The sequence below is a fragment of the Eretmochelys imbricata genome, chromosome 8 (genome assembly GCF_965152235.1).
Source record: "Eretmochelys imbricata isolate rEreImb1 chromosome 8, rEreImb1.hap1, whole genome shotgun sequence".
NCBI lineage: Eukaryota > Metazoa > Chordata > Testudines > Cheloniidae > Eretmochelys > Eretmochelys imbricata.
In genome coordinates, this window is record NC_135579.1 from 72,726,623 (window position 1) to 72,744,039 (window position 17,417).

The window sequence follows — 17,417 nt, forward strand, 5'->3', positions numbered from 1 at the left end:
GGGACATCCTCCAGAAGCAAAAAGGAAACTAGGAGAGCTGGGTAAAGCACTGGTGTTCAGAAGCCTTTATTTAATCTAAAAATAATGTATAGGCTCTCTGTAGTGGTTTTAAAGCTATGCCACAGTCATAAGCACTCAGGGAGGAAAGTGCCACCTTTTACTGCAGGATTACTGATGATATGGTCCATTGGTAGTAGGAGCTACTAGACAACCCTGCTGCACTGCTGGGGAGAATTCACCAACTACAGTAAAGTGGTGAGCTACGGCTTCTTGATTACAACTATTTAGATCACCCACTAACAGATTAGAGGTATGAACTAAACCACTCTGCCACTAGAATGACAAAGACCTTAAGTGGTAGGTGTGCCAAAACAGTGGGCTGAGCAAAGCTCCTTTGACAGATACACTCTGAAATAGTTGTTAGGAAGTTATAAAGAAAAGGAAACAGGTTTCAATTAGTGAAAAGCCAATTTATTTGGAGTCCCCAGCAGTTTGACAAAGAAACACTAACACACACTGCATTGAAGTGCTGCTGTGAGCCTAAAGCTGCTTCCATACGAAGGCAGTGAACTAGGATCAGAGTCTAGAGCTGTGGCAGTCTAGCTGAGGAGTTATTAGAATTTTAATTATTCATAAAGTTACTCCACTACTGTGAAATGAGCAGGCTAATCCAGCAGGGATGCCCAGACAAATGGATGCCTACACATGACAAAGTTAAATTCCTATAGCGGGTCCTGTTAGCCACTGTTTGCTCTGTATCACTTCTTAATTTGAAGAGAATTTTATAACCCATTCCATATTAAAAAGTGTAATTATTTTCATGTCCCATCCATTCCCCAGCCCTAAGAATAGTTTCATCATCTGTAAATTTCCATTAATTTAATTGGTTTACTCTTTTTAAATATTTGTTGAGTGTTTCAATGTAGATACAGGGTTGCTAAAGTCTGGTGCATGCCAACAATTTATTCTTGTACAATAGGATGGAATCTATTTTACTATTTTCCCCTTGTAAACAGGAAAAGATTCTGAGATATAATGTTAGATTTCTCCTTTGAAACACTTACCAGTAACTACCATGCTGCTCATGTTAGAGTTCGGACTATTGAGTACACTGCCTGAAAGAAGTTCGTCAGATCCTCTCTAAAAAGAAAGAGACAGTAAGAGTTTTTTCCCCCTGTATTTTTGTTATCTTTAATGTTGATATTAAAAATATCAGTTTGACAGGGCAAATCCCTTCAGAGAGCTTTAAATGAACATTACATAATAACCTATTAAGATTTGAGAGATTCTCCCTTTTCAGAAAAGTGACAGTAAATAAAAAAATTAAAATCTAGATAATACAGTATATTTACATAGCATCTCTCAATTCAAATAATTCCATACACACAATCACTTCATCCACAGCTGAAATGCAACCTCCAGGGACCACAAGAGCTGTCCAACAGTACACAACTTCTGAAATATTTTAGAACAGGAAGTTATTAATATTTTATCCACTGAAACTAAATGGGGAATTCAGGCAAATAGTGAAATTAGAATTTGACCAAAGTGCTAGGGCAGTACTACTATTAGAAACAGTTCAAATAGTACTGTGTGGTGTTTTGCACTTCTTTATAATACATAAAGGAACCGTGAAAACAATTTTTTTTTTTGGTTGGAGGATGGATTTCTTTTGGGTTTAAACTTCACAAAAATAAGAAGAACATCATCTATTTTTTCTTAGTCTTCTTTTTGGATGATTTCAATGTAGAACGCAGATACCAGAGGAGATTTGGTGTTGAATCCTTAAAGAGGGATCCTTTTCCCCCAAGCATTTTGAGTTAAATAGGTGTTAAAAATAAGTCTGAAGCAGCCTAAATACTTAAAAATATATATATTTCACCTCTCAGTGATCAGGTTTCATTTCCTTCCAGGATAGAAAAAACACCCAGACAAGTATGTCTAATGTAAAACAAGCATGATTTTGTGTTTGTTTGTTTTAAATCTTTCAGGCCTTCCTCATAAGCCAAACTGAATTTAAAAGGACATAAGCCTCCCCTCCTTTGCATGTCATCATTAAAAGGCTACTGGATTTTTTAATGTCCAAAATAGGTTAGGACCTCACCTTTGTGTCTTAATTCAAAGGTATCTCCAATAGCACCAATGCCCTCAGCACCAACCCAGGCCACTGGGTCATTACTAAAAAGGATGAGTGCCAGCTACTGAATCACCAAATATTACTCTGCATGAAATCTATGTTTCCATTCTGAGTACTGGCCACAAACTGCTTTACTTACAAAATCTTTATAATAATCAAGATGTTTCAGACTGTGCTGCCTTGAGACAGGTATTATCTACCTCTGTTTGAAAAGGATCCTGTATATTTTGGATAGTTCTTCATTCTAAATAATAAATACATACTAAACTAATCTGAGGATATCACAATACTAAGTGGTATGCTTATACCAGGATGCATATAATCAAGCCCAAACTGTAATATTAGTGTATATATTATATATGCATGAGTATATGAAGAGGAATATCAAAACATATAACACATTTTGAAGTATTCCATATCTAAGATCCATAACATCCTAGACAACACACCAAGCCATTCCGGTCACTAAGCTTATTCAGTTTTGAGCACTAGTTCTCAAAGTTATTTACACAGACTATTCCTGAATAATTTTAGTTTGCCTCACACCCTTGTTGATTCTAGATTCTGCTCTACACATTTTTGGGTTCAAATTGGCAACGTGATTTGACTTAAATTTAATAAAAGAAAACAGCAGAGAGTCTTGGCACTGTCAGAGGAAATAATTTTTAATTAGATCAAAAGAATGAACTTAAAACAGACAAAACTGAAAGGCGATTCAGAGAAGCTATGGAACCTTTCCATTATTCACTCTACATGACTGTTCTCAAATACAAAGATGACTGAAATATAGAAGATGGAACTCATTGAAATGTTCTCTCTCTCTCTTTGAAGATCTAAATTTCTACCCCAATATTTGCTAAGGAGAGGATATCATAGTTTGACATCAAAATTATGAAAGACAGGATAGTTGAATTTAAAAAAATATCTGCACTTCTGTGCCATCAGCCCACCAATATATTTCCACTGAGGGATTTTACCTCTGTTTGCAATGGACAAAAGTAATTAGTGATGGCAGCTATCATAAAAAAAACTCAGTTATTACTACTACTAAATAGACTACACACAGTTTAAAAACAAAACAAAAAAACCTATGGTAGTTCCTCAAAAAAACTCTAATATAATAGTACTTCAGTTTGCTTGTAAGACAGCCCTTCCACTGCATCCAAAGTGAATTCCCATGCTACTCACTGTACTGACCTGGATATATTCAGATTCTGTTTTCATTGCTTCATTTGAGGGCAATTACTTGCTCATTCTCATGCCTGAACATAGACAACACACAGGCCACATCTCTACCAGTGCTGGATCTAGGCACATGCAATTTTGAGTCTAGAAGGCTTTCAAGTCCCTCACTTCTCAAGATTTTTTCTTTTTGTTTTGGAAAGATGGATGCTATTTCAGACTTGGCAAAGCAACAACTCAAACTCACGGAATCCTGATCTGTCTTAAGTAAACGTCAGAACACTAACCCTACGTATTTACCCTACAAAGGGAAGACTGTACAGAACGAACAAACTACTTGATGAACTACTAATTTTACTTAAACTACTTAAACATGGAGTTTATTAGACCCAGCCTCTTTTAAATGATCCTCACTCATGCCTGCAAATTCAGTTTTGTCCTTCCTATCTCATCCTGTACCCGTCAGTGCAGCCTTTCACCAGAGATGTGAAGAAAAATATTTAAAGTGTGGTTCTACCCAGAAAAGCAGCTGTGTAAAAGTGACATTGTGGGATTCCTCATGCAGGACCAAATTTTCAAAAAAAAAAAAAAAGATTCAACTGTCAACTTAAGCCTTCAATATGCGACTCCAAAAAGCAATTTACAAACTTCAGAAGCATAAATTGCTTCATGTACTGTAAATATGAAATATCAAAATTAAAAGAAGTGGAATGTAGGCAATGTGTAACTGTGTATAATACCACTGGGCAACAAATACAATCAAATCTTTTAGTTCTTTCAAAAATTATAGGACAAAACTATAGGTAAGAAGGAAGTGCAGTGCAGTGACTAGCCACAGTGTCTAGATCTTTGCTTTAAATGTTGCAACTAATTTAGAACCCATATTATAATTAGTTTCAAAATGGTGTGTCCCAACACGCATTACTTTGAAAATGTGTCTAATCTGAATGCCAGAGGTTATGTTGCATACTTTCCTAGTTTTATCAGGCTATTACAGTCATCAAAATCCCCAGAAGTCTAACCACGAGTCAGGCTGGCAAAAAAATCTATTGTCAACTATTTTTCTGACATCTCCAGAATAATATATTTTAACTCTAGTACAAATCTCTTTCCACATTTAAGAAGCAAAGAGTAGAAATAAGCAGCAAATTCTCAAACTTTTTTTTTTTAAAAATCTATTACTGGACTTCATAAAACTTGGTAGCAATTAATTGCCTCATGAGGACCTGTCAAAAAATTTCTGGAAGTCTAAACCATAAGTTGTCTGCCCAATTTTTTATTAACTCTTAAGAAGAGAAAAACTTTTTGGAAGTCAATTATTGTACCTAACGTAACAGATTTGTTTAGGTTAAAGAAGGCTTATTAAAAGCATTACTCAAATTTGCAGTCTCTTGTGACAATGGAAATAAACAAAACACAAAGTGAACGGTGTTACTACAGTCAACAAATGAACAAAACTATCCCTCTATTTCAAACACAGTAGTAAAAGCCAACATTATCATCTACTATACAGTGACACAATATCTAAACAGTTTTTAATTACAATCTGGTGATGGGGATATAATAATTATAAAATAAATTCTGTTAACTCCTGGGAGAGATTTTGATTTACCGATGATACATATCTACGTTAAGTAGAGCATAGGACACTTTTTTTCTGTAATGAAAGAAAGCAGAAAAATGTTAAATGGTAGTTTTAGTTACATTGTACATTTACCACAGTTCGTCTCAGCCTAGGCGCATATGTCAAACCATGTGCATAACACCACTGTGAAACACTCAGGGTATGTCTATATTGCAATAAAAGACCCATAGCAGAGCCGCAGCTGGCCTGAGTCAATTGACCAGGCTCTGAGACTTGCTGCCACAGGTTTTTTATTGAAGTGTAGGTGTACCCTTAGCTTCTAACAGCATCTACAGGCAACTGAAAACTAGTAGTATGATGGAGTAGCAGCAGCATTCAAAAAAAAAAAAGGGTTCAGAATAACCAGTGACTGCCATTCCAGTAGCTAGAGTCATCCTTCTTCAGGGTAAGTTTCTTGCAAATCCAACTATAAAGTGTCTTCAGGCATTAAAAAAAAACAAAAAAAAATTGCCTCCAGAGATGAAAATACTAAGAGTTTGAGTTAGTATATTGGGGGGGAAGGAGAGGGCACAGAAAAATAATCGCTCATTTACATATTTCAATTTGCATGAGCGATAGATATGAATTTCATTAATATTCTGTTGTCATATGATAATTTTTTAGTGAAATACAGCATGCATATATTTTGTTTATGCTTATGTAGTGAAGAGGAAGTGCATTTATGAATAGACATCTTACCTTACACACTGACCTCAAATAGCAATATCCCCAATCTGCTCCAAAAATAACTAACAGAAGCCAACTCACTTCGGAGAGCAACATACTATTACTTGACTTCCCAAGGCCAGGGCCCCCGGAGTATGCGTTACATCTGTACACATTCTTGTCCTACCTACAGTCCAAAAGAAATTCCATGCAGGTTCACAGGTATGCTACAACAATCCCTACTTTCATCTCTGCCACATCACCATATAGACAAAAGACTTGTCTAACACAGTTTTTACTGATTTAAATACCATTTAGTTAAATCAGGACAAAAACTGTGCATAGACCAGCCCAACAACTCTGTATTCCACCAACAATTGGTAATTCATTGCTGTAATTTGTTTTTAAATTCACTTGTCTTTCTGTAACTAATTGGACATTACACGAATACCTGTCGTCATTTGTCCTATAAATCCTCTCCCTCTTCCTCACTTCTCACCAAAATTTCCTGTAAGCTGCGCGGCTACGTAGCAACCTATTTAGCACCGCGCGGGCGCTCAAGGAACCCGCCTGGGGACCTGCTGCGGTCGGTGGAGGGGTGCCCCTTCCCCAGCCCCCAACCTGGTGCAGCTGGGGCACAAGACGCCCCTCCTCCGTTCCAAACTATGCTGAGGTGCGGCTTGGGCCAGCCTCAAGCACGGCCGGAGTGACCCGGACCCAACCACGGCTGGGAAGTCCAGACCTGCTGCGGCAGGGCGGCACAGTCAAAGCGGCCAGGCTCCAGCCAGGGTGGCCCTCCCCTGGCCCAGACCCGCTGGGGCCAGGGGATAGGCGCCTATCCTGCAGCTCCAACCCCAGAGCTGCCGTGGTGGGGAGAGGTGCCTCCCCACCAGCCCAGATGCTGCTGCTGCGAAGAGAGAAACCTGTGGGGTCCTCTCTCCCCACCAAAGTCCATGAGCACCCTCCTGCACCTCAAATCCCTCATAGAATCACAGAATATCAGGGTTGGAAGGGACCTCAGGAGGTCATCTAGTCCAACCCCCTGCTCAAATCAGGACCAATCCCCAATTTTTGCCCCATATCCGTAAATGGCCCCCTCAAAGATTGAACTCACAACCCAGGCCGAAGCTCAAACCACTGAGCTATCCTTCCCCCCCTCACCCCCTGTACCCCAATCCTCTGCCCTAGCCCTGAGCCCCTCATCCCTGGCCTCACCCCAGAGCCCACACCTCCAGCTGGAGCCCTCACACCTCAACCCTCTGCCCCAGCCCTGAGCCCCCTCCCACACTCCGAATTCCTTGGCCTCACCCCCACCACATGAATTTTGTTATGTGCCTCGATGTGAAGGTGATGTGTGACACATCACCTCCATATTGGTGCACATAACAAAATTCATTCCGCACATGGGTGGGAAAAATTAGAGGGAACACTGCTTCGCACCGCAGCAGACCACAGATTCTTTACATCTCCCTCCTACCATCCTCTCTCCTTCTCTCATATATTCTCCATTTCAACTCCCTGCAGAAGAGAATATACCTCCTTTGGTTATAACCAATCACATGTTAAAAAGCCACCTATATCTGTATAACAGAGTATAAAATGAGATTTTCAGAGCAATCTAGATTTAGATACATCTTTCATTAAAATTAGATGTATCTGAATCACACTTAGGTCTTGGAAACTTAAACCACAATGTGCATATTTAAATATGTATATATACATATGCCTGAGGAAGGAGATGCGTCTTGCACTGTACCCCGAAGATCACTCAACCTGGGCTCTATCAGACCAGAAAGAAGAGTTGCAGAGTCAAGAACTAAACAGCTGCCAAGAATACATGCCACCACACTTACACCTACTGACTATGAGCTTGAACACTTCTGAGTCAACTACCATGAGAGAAAGGAGGCTGAAGCAGTTTCTCAGATAGCCAGAGCCCCACAACTTTAAGCATCAAGATACAAATATGTAGCCATTCTGATCGATTCTCTGGGGTAATACATTCCCTTCAGCCATTGCCAGTTTAAACGTGGGAAGCCACATTCTGTGCCAGCTGTAACTAAATAGTAATACCTTGGCCGAGGCAGTGAGACTAGGGAGAAATGTACTGCTGATCATGCCTGAGACAGAATATCAGTTTGAATGTGCTGATTTAAGCGACAGGTTATATACCACAGCCGTTAGATATGAAATTGCAGAACTGAGCTCCTTCAGAACTCTTGGGTGAGTACCATCTAGTCCTGGTAACTTATTACTGCTCAATTTAGCAATTTGTTCCAAAATCTCCTCTACTGACAACCTCAATCTGGGACAGTTCCTCAGATATGCTACCTAAAAAGAATGACTCAGGTGTGGGAATCTCCCTTACATCCTCTGCAATGAAGACGGATGCAAAAAATTCATTCAGCTTCTCTGTGATGGCCTGGTCTTGCTTGAGTGCACCGTTAGCTCCTCAATCATCCAGTTGCCCCACTGATATGTTTGACAGGCTTCCTGCTTCTGATGTACTTTAAAAAAAAAAAAAATGTATGCTGTTAGTTTGTGTTTTTTGCTAATTGCTCTTCAAATTCTTTTTTTGTCCTGCCTCATTCTACATTTACACTTGACTTGCCATAGTTTGTGTTTTCCTCAATAGGAAATTTTAAAGTATGTCTTTTTCCATCTAACTGCTTCTTTGTTGTTTAACCATGGTCCTCTTAACTGTATTTTTTTTTTATTATTTTATTTTTTTAATTTGGGGTATACATTTTGTCTGGGTCTCTGCTATGGTGTTTTAAATAGTTTCCATGCAAGCATTTCACTCACAACTGTTCCTTTTAATTTCAATTTAACTAGCTCTCTCATTTTTGTGTAGTCCCCCTTTTTGAAATTAAAATGCTACTGTGGTGGGTTTCGCTGGTATTTTCCCCCTACAAGGATGTGAAATTTAATTATATTATGTTAGCTACTACTGAGCAGTTCGGCTATATTGACTAGTTGGACCACATCCTGTGCTCCGCTTAAGACTAAATCACAAACTGCCTCTCTCCTTGTGGGTTCAGAAGTAGCTGCCCCAGGAAGCAGTCATTAATGGGGACTAGCAATTTCTCTGCATTCCATCCTGAGGTGACATTTACCCAGTCAGTATGAGGATAGTTGAACTCCTCCATTATTATTGGGTTTTCTGTTTTTGTAACTGTTAATCTCCCTGACCATTTCACAATCACCATCACGATCAAGCGGTATTCCTATTGCTATACTGTAGTTATTCAAGAATGGAAATTCTACCCATATAGATTCTATGGTACTATCTTGAATTAATGAAACTTTTACTTTATTTGATTCTATGCTTTCTTTCATATACAGTGCCACCTCTCCTCTCACCTCCTCCCCCCCAGTGCGACCTACTGTCATTCCTATATATTCTGTACCCTGGTATTACCCTGTGCCATTGTTTATCATCATTTCACGAAGTTTCTGTGATTCCTATGATACCAATATCTTCACTTAACACCAGGCACTCAAGTTCACACATCTAAGTTTTTAGATTTCTAGCTAAGTATTTTTCTAGCTGTCTAAGTTTTTAGCTAAGTTTTTTAGTTTTTAGTTGTCTGCCTTCATGTGATGTAACTGAAGGGAACTCTTTTTCATTTGACCGTTTCCCTTCAGTTCCTACCCGTACTTTATCAGCTTCTATCCCCTACTCCTTACTAAGATACAGGGTATCCCCTTTAATAAATACTCCATCTATGGGATGTCTCTTTCTGAACTATGTGCTTCTCCACACCTGTCAGCTTTCCCCCAGCTCTTAGTTTCTAAACTCCTCTACGACCTTTTTAATTTTACTTGCCAGCAATCTGGTTCCTTTTTGGTTTAGGTGGAGCCCATCCTTCCAGGATAGGCTCCTCCTTTCACAAAAGGTCTCCAGTTCCTAATAAACCTAAATCCCTCCTTCAAACACCAACATCTCATCCACACACTGAGATCCCACAGTTCTGGCTGCCTAACTGACCTTGCACACGGAGCTGGAAGCATCTCAGAAAATGCCACCATGGAGGTCTTGTACTTTAATCTCTTTCCTAGCAGCCCAAATTTAGCTTTCGGGACCTCTTTCCTACCTTTTCCTGTGTCACTGGTACTTACATGTACCACGACCACCAGTTCCTCCCCATCACTTCACACAACTACATCTAAATTGGCTCAAAAGGTCCACAACCTTCACACTCTGCAGGCAATTCACCTTGCAGACTCCCAATCATCATAAACCCAACTATCTATATTTCTAATAATCAAATCTCCCACTACTACTATCTCTTCCTAATAACTGGGGTTTCCTCCCCCAGAAGATGTATCCACTCACACTGAGGATTCCCATCATCATCTACAAGTAGAGACTCAACGATGGGCTCATTTCCCTCCACTCCAGCTTGATGTTTTCCCCAAGACTTTCATTCTCCTAAAGAGCACAGAGGTTGTCAGTCTTTCCTTTAATTAGTTCAATTAGGGCCCTAACTCTCTCACCCAACACTCACTACTGTTCAGCTAGGTAAAAGTCATCATTTGTGTCCAGAAGACAATACCTTCATCCATGGTTTTGGGCAGGCTGCATTTTTAAAATCTTGGCTAATCAAATATATACAGTTCAGAGAAATGGAAAATTTGTAATGAGAAGAATAGCAGTACTTTCTCAGGTATGAAATATATAATAGTTAAGCTATATGAATGTTGATTATAAAGAAACCAGGTGAAATAGAAATTTCTGACGTATCCATTTTTAAAACTTACACTTGTAGAATTAGATGCATAGGTTATATATAAATATACAATGTATATAGACATCATAATTTCTTCAAGGAGATAAAATTAAAATATTTGATTGCGCTACCCTCAGGAGTGAGATATCAGCTAAAACAGAGGTGTGTAAACTACGGCCCATCAGCTGTTTTAATTCGGCCCTCGAGCACCCACCGGTGAGCGGGGTCTGGGTCTTGCTCTGTGCAGTTCCCGGAAGCAGCGATGTGTCCTCCCTACGGCTCCTATGTGTAGGGACAGCCAGGGGGCTCTGCATGCTGCCCCCACCCCAAGCGCCGCGCCCGCAGCTCCCAATGGCTGGAACCACAGCCAGTGGTAGCTGCAGGGGCGGTGTCTGCGGATGGGGCAGCGCGCAGAGCCGCCTGCCAACACCTCCGCATAGGAGCCAGAAGGAGGACATGTCGCTGCTTCCAGGAGCTGCTTGAGGTAAGCGTTGCCCAGAGCCTGTACCCTTGACCTCCTCCCGGGCCCCAACCCCCTGCCCTGGTCCCTCTCCCACCCTCCGAACCCCTCAGTCCCAACCCTGATCCCCCTCCTGCACCTCCAACCCCCTCATCCCCAGCCCTACCCCAAAGTCTGCACCCCCCAGCCAGAGTCCTCACCCCCTCCTGCACTCCAACCCCAATTTTGTGAGCATTCACGGCCCACCATACAATTTCCATACACAGATGTGGCCCTCAGGCCAAAATATTTTCCCACTCCTGAGCTAAAGCCACCACGGCCTGTGGAAAACAGTACCAGTTTTCAGTGTCATTACACTATACCTCTAGATTCATGCAACCGAATAATTCCTTCCTCATTTCCCCAAACTCCAGCGAGGGCACAGGGGGCGGAGCCTACTCACTACAACTAGTGCTGTGACTGGCATGGTGCACAAACAATCCCAAGCAGAACTGAGAATATAGTGCCTAAAACTTTAGGAGAGCAAAGGGAGTGAGTTCTGCATCTTAAATTTTGCTTTCCATCGTGACTACACAGACAATGGTACATCCAAGTGTTTTATCTGCAGCTGTGCCCTTCAGGGTAGTCTCGTCCACACCCATGGAGTGCCTGAGCCAGATAAGCAGAAGAGAGAAGAGGACTCAGGATGAACAGCAAGCAGGAAAATTGCCTGGGAACCATCCAAGAGGAACTATGGTCAGTGCTCTTGAGGTAGATACTGCATTAGTGGGGCTGTGTTGTCAGCTGGTGGGGTGAGTATTTGAGTGTCTGTCTGCTGTGACCATTTGTTTGACTATGTTTGCTTAGTGCTAACTGTAGGGACTGCTTGACTGCATGCTTGTTTGTTCGAAAAGTGTGACTTTGGAGAGCTTTGTTCCTGGTGAGTCCTGAGTAGTTGACTCAAGTGTGAACCAGGTGAGGCTTCAAGCCTAGGCAACTTGCTTTGAGCCAGCAGCCTTATAAAAAGGCAGCCAGTTGCCAACCTAGTGAGGAGAAGCAAACAGGAGTTTGCCTGTGAGTTCACTTAGGGAGAGAGCCCACAGATTTTTTGCCTTTCAGGCTTCTGGGAACAGTAAATACCAGGAAGTAGAAAAATGTAGAATCAAATTAAGTAAAAATCTTAAATAAATCCACATGCTCTATAGAATCTCTATGGATAGTAATTCCATGCTCTAATAGATCCCTACTGTTATATTCTTATTAATCAACCACCTGACCAGAACAGTGATAGTGACAATGAAATGATAAGGGAGATTAGAGACGCTATCAAAATAAAGAACTCAATAATAGTGGGGGATTTCAATTATCCCCATATTGACTGGGTACATGTCACCTCAGGACGAAATGCAGAGACAAAATTTCTTGATACTTTAAATGACTGCTTCTTGGAGCAGCTGGTGCAGGAACCCACAAGAGGAGAGGCAATTCATGACCTAGTCCTCAGTGGAGTGCAGGATCTGGTCCAAGAGGTAACTATAACAGGACCGCTTGGAAATAGGGACCATAATATAACAATTAACATTCCTATGGTGGGAAGAACACCTCAGCAGCCCAACACTGTGGCATTTGATTTCAGAAAGGGGAACTATGCAAAAATGTGGAGGGTATTTAAACAGAAATTAAAAAGGTACAGTGACTAGAGTGAAATCCCTGCAAGCTGCATGGGCACTTTTCAAATACACCATAAAAGAGGCTCAACTTAAATGTATAACCCAAATTCAAAAACACAGTAAAAGAACTAAAAAAAGAGCCACAGTGGCTTAACAACCTGTAAAAGAAGCAGTGAGAGATAAAAAGGCATCTTTTAAAAAGTAGAAGTCAAATTCTAGTGAGGTAAATAGAAAGGAGCATAAACACTGCCAAATTAAGTGTAAAAATGTAACTGGAAAAGCCAAAAAGAAGTTTGAAGAACAGCTAACCAAAAACTCAAAAGGTAGTAAAAAAAAGTTTTTTAAGTACAACAGAAGCAGGAAGCCTGCTAAACAACCAGTGGGGCCCCTGGATGATAGAGATACAAAAGGAGCACTTAAAAACGACTAAGTCATTGCGGAGAAACTAAATGAATTCTTTGTTTCAGTCTTCATGGCTGAGGATGTGAGGGAGATTCCCAAAACTGAGCCATCCTTTGTAGATAACAAATCTGAGGAATTGTCACAGATTGAAGTGTCATTAGAGGTGGTTTTGGAATTCACTGAGAAACTTAACAGTAACAAGTCACAGGGATCAGATGGCATTTACCCAAGAGTTCTGAAAGAACTCAAATGTGAAACTGCAGAATTGTTAACTATGATTTGTAACCTGTTCTTTAAATCAGCTTCTGTACCCAATGACTGGAATACAGCTAATGTTTAAAAAGGGCTCTAGAGGTGATCCTGGAAATTACAGACCAGTGAGTCAATACCGGGCAAATTAGTTGAAACAACAGTAAAGAATAAAATTGTCAGACACATAGAAGAATATAAATTGTTGCGCAAAAGTCAACATGGTTTCTGTAAAGGGAGATCATGTCTTACTAATCTATTAAAGTTCTTTGAGGGGGTCAACAAAACATGTGAACAAGGGGGATCCAGTGGACACAGTGTGCTTAGGTTTCCAGAAAGCCTTTGACAAGGTCCATCACCAAAGGCTATTATGTAAATTAAGTTGTCATGGGATAAGAGGGAAGATCCTTCCGTGGACTGAGAACTGGTTAAAAGTCAGGGAACAAATGGTAGGAATAAATGGTAAATTTTCAGAATGGAGAGCAGTAACTACTGGTGTTCCACCAGGATCAGTCCTAGGACCAATCCTATTCACCTTGTTCATAAATGATCTGGAGAAAGGGGTAAACAGTGAGGTAGCAAAGTTTGTAGATGATACTAAACTGCTCAAGATCATCAAGACCAAAGCAGACTGTGAAGAACTTCAAAAAGATCTCACAAAACTAAGTGATTGGGCAGCAAAATGGCAAATGAAATTTAATGTGGATAAATGTAAAGTAAGGCACACTGGAAAAAATAACCCCAAGTCAACATACAATATGATGGGGGCTAATTTAGCTACAACTAATCGGTAAAGAGATCTTGGAGTTATCGTGGATAGTTCTCTGAAGACGTCCATGCAGTGTGCAGCGGCAGTCAAAAAAGCAAACGGGATGTTAGGAATCATTAAAAAAGGGATAGAGAATAAGACTGAGAATATCTTATTGCCCTTATATAAATCCATGGTACACCCACATCTTGAATACTGTGTACAGATGTGGTCTCCTCATCTCAAAAAAGAGAAACCGGCATTAGAAAAGTTTCAGAGAAGGGCAACTAAAATGATTAGGGGTTTGGAACGGGTGCCATATGAGGACAGATTAAATAGATTAGGACTTTTCAGCCTGGAAAAGAGGAGACTAAGGGGGAATACGATAGAGGTATATAAAATCATGAGTGGTGTGGAGAAAGTGAATAAGGAAAAGTTATTTCCTTGTTCCCATAATATAAGAACTAGGGGCCACCAAATGAAATTAATGGGTAGCATGTTTAAAACAAATAAAAGGAAGTTTGCCACACAGAGCACAGTCAACCTGTGGAACTCCTTGCCTGAGGAGATTGTGAAGGCTAGGACTATAACGGTTTAAAAGAGAAAGGATGGGTAAGGAATGATGTCCCTTGCCTCTGTTTGTCAGAAGGTGGAGATGGATGGCAGGAGAGTGATCACTTGATCATTACCTGTTAGGTTCACTCCATCTGGGGCACCTGGCATTGGCCACTGTCGGCAGACAGGATACTGGGCTGGATGGCCCTTTGGTCTGACCGAGTATGGCCATTCTTATGTTCAGGGTGGATAAAAATCAATGATTTAAAAAAAAAATTGATTTTTTTGTATTTAAATAGGTTTTTTCCTCAAAAAGCATCTTATCAAAAAAATCCAATCTAAAAAGAGTTTTAATTAAAATATCTTTGAGCTATAATGTATCTCCTCATGGAATAGGGATTATAAATTCTAATTCTATAGTATGAGACAATACATTCATGTAATTTTTAAGAAAAGTTTTGTAAATGAGTTCCAATAGTTCATGGATTAGGAACCCAATTTTATGAGGTTCCAGATGCTTCTGTATAGAAAGATTAACCTAAATAATCTATCTACCCAATGGGACTCAATGCTCAGTCTAGAAGATACCATCAGAGATGCTTAGTTTTACAGTTCTCAAACTGTGGATTTGTGTTTCCAGAGATAACATGCTTGTTAACAGCAAAAACGTTTTAAAATAAATATATAGAGGTGAGAAACAACAGACCTCAACCCTACTGTCCCTCTGCAAATTTGTGTACATAGAGTCACTCCCTTACCTCTCTCTAAGAAAGTGCGACCTTCCAAAAAGTTCAATGAATAGAAGATTGTTGGGGACAGAATAGATCTGGACAAGAAGTCTGGAGATAAATGTGAGAAGGGAGGGACAGGCAGTAGAAACAAAAGTGAAACTGTTTGAGCAGCACATTCTAGAAGTCTTGAGGTCTTTCTGAGTGTAGCCCTTCACTGATTTGAGATCTACCATACATTCTCTCACTAGAAGGGAAAACCTATAATGGCAGAAGGCTGTAAAAAGAGACCCAGTTTGGGAATATTTTAATGAAGTTCCTCTACCTGCGGGTAAGACAGGCATGCGTGCAAAATGCAAACAGTGCAACAAAGAAATGCAAAGCCTGATTGCCCGAATGAAACATCATCACGAGAAGTGTTCCTTCTCAGGAGGAAGCTGCGTTGAAGATGATGAAAGGAACATATCTGAACATGCAGGATCTTCAGGTTGGTAAACTTTTTTATTTCATACTTCTTTCTTAAGGACTGCTTGTCTTCCTTCTGGACTATTCTTGAATTCTCATGTTTGAGCAAAAAATATAGTTGTTACTCTCTGGTACTATCATTTTAGATGCAGTGGTGATAAAAAATAAATAGCTGAAATAGGCAGAACTTCCTTTTAAAATTTCACCTTTAAAGTAGTACTGCGTGTCAGTGAATGCAATGAGTAATACTAAATGAGCAGTATGGTAATAATAATTAAGTAACTGCATTGACTTATTTTGTTTACAAGAATCCATCCTCAACATACAGGATTCTGAAGACTATCCACCTTCAAGATCACCATCATTTTCTATAGTTTCAGAGTTATCTGCCAATGATAGTGTTTCAGTCACATCATGTATTTCACATAGCCACAGTATATCACCTGTAGCAAAAAGAAAAAAAAAAAAAAAAACCACCTCCATAATCTCCAGAAACAACCATAGATAAGTTTGTGATAAGAACCAGCAGATTACAAAAAGAGGTAATTGATGAAAAAATCTCCCGGTTTGTTTCTGCAACAAACTCTCCTTTCCGCATGATTGAGAACCCACACTTCGTTAACATGGTTTAGTCATTAAGACCAGGATACAATCCACCCAACAGAGTAGATGTTGCAGGCAAATTGCTGGATAAAGTTTATGAAAGAGAAATTGAGCAGTAGGGAAAAGGTCTAGAGAGTAAAACTGTTAACCTGAGTCTTGATGGGTGGAGCAATGTCCACAATGATCCTGTTGTACGTGCTTGTGTGACGACAGAAGAAGGGAATGTCTTCCTTACAGAAACAATTAATACATAAGGAAATGCGCACACAGCAAAATACTTACAAGAAGTAGCAGTAAAAGTTATAACTGTGAAAAAAAATTCAATTGTCTAGTACGCAGCTTGGTCACAGACAATGCTGCAGATGTATCCAAGATGAGAAGAAATTATTTAGAAGAGAGTCCCAAGCTAATAACATACGGTTGCAGTGCTCATTTGATGCACCTCCTAGCCAAAGACTTCAGTGTTCCAGAAATAAAGGCTAATGTTGTTGAAATGGCAAAATACTTTCGTAACAACCACTTTGCAGCAGCTGTTCTGAAAAAAGTGGGAGGAATCAAGCTAACTCTCCCACAAGATGTGCGATGGAACTCAGTAGTGGACTGTTTTGAATACTATATCAAGAACTGGCCTATCGGAGGACAGTTAGTGCCATCTATTTTTTTACTATTTTGTTCACAGTCACAGCCAAAGTTCCCAACATTGGGCTTAATAGAAATGTTGAACACATGCGGAGTACCCTGAAGCCTATTTCTGTAGCCTTGAACAAAATGCAGGGAAATAGCTGTTTTATTGCTGACAGTGTTGAAATTTGCATATTTCTCTCTTTAAGATCTCACTCGGTTCCTTCCAATGACAGAGTTAAATTACAAGCATTAAAAAAAGAATGGGACAAGCACTATCTCCAGATCATTTTCTTGCAAATATTCTCAACACCAGGGTCAAAAATTCATATGCTTGTTTTGTTAAAATGTTACATATTTGTTGTTTTAGTTAAATAAAACAATGTAAAATGTCTGTCTGGTGATGTTCTCTTCCCAATACAGCATGGCAAGAAAATCCTCCAAATATTAATGATTAACCTGTTGAACTGGAGATCAATATTTATGAAGTCATTGGGAGGTGAACTGCTTCAATTACCTTTGGTAATTGAAATAACCAATCATTCATTTTTTGATATCGCTGTAAAACTAATCTGAAAATTTTTCAAAATAAATC

General features: G+C 39.8%; 1 protein-coding gene across 5 annotated transcripts in view; it reads right to left on the reverse strand.

Annotated features, from left to right (window-relative positions):
- The window catches only part of PTBP2 (polypyrimidine tract binding protein 2), an 87,783-nt gene that overhangs the window by 58,183 nt on the left and 12,183 nt on the right, over positions 1-17,417 (reverse strand). For all 5 annotated transcript variants that reach the window (XM_077823477.1, XM_077823481.1, XM_077823479.1 and 2 more), the window contains one exon: positions 1,065-1,140. In XM_077823477.1, the coding sequence (XP_077679603.1) occupies positions 1,065-1,140 (76 nt within the window). The remainder of the gene's footprint in view (positions 1-1,064; positions 1,141-17,417) is intronic.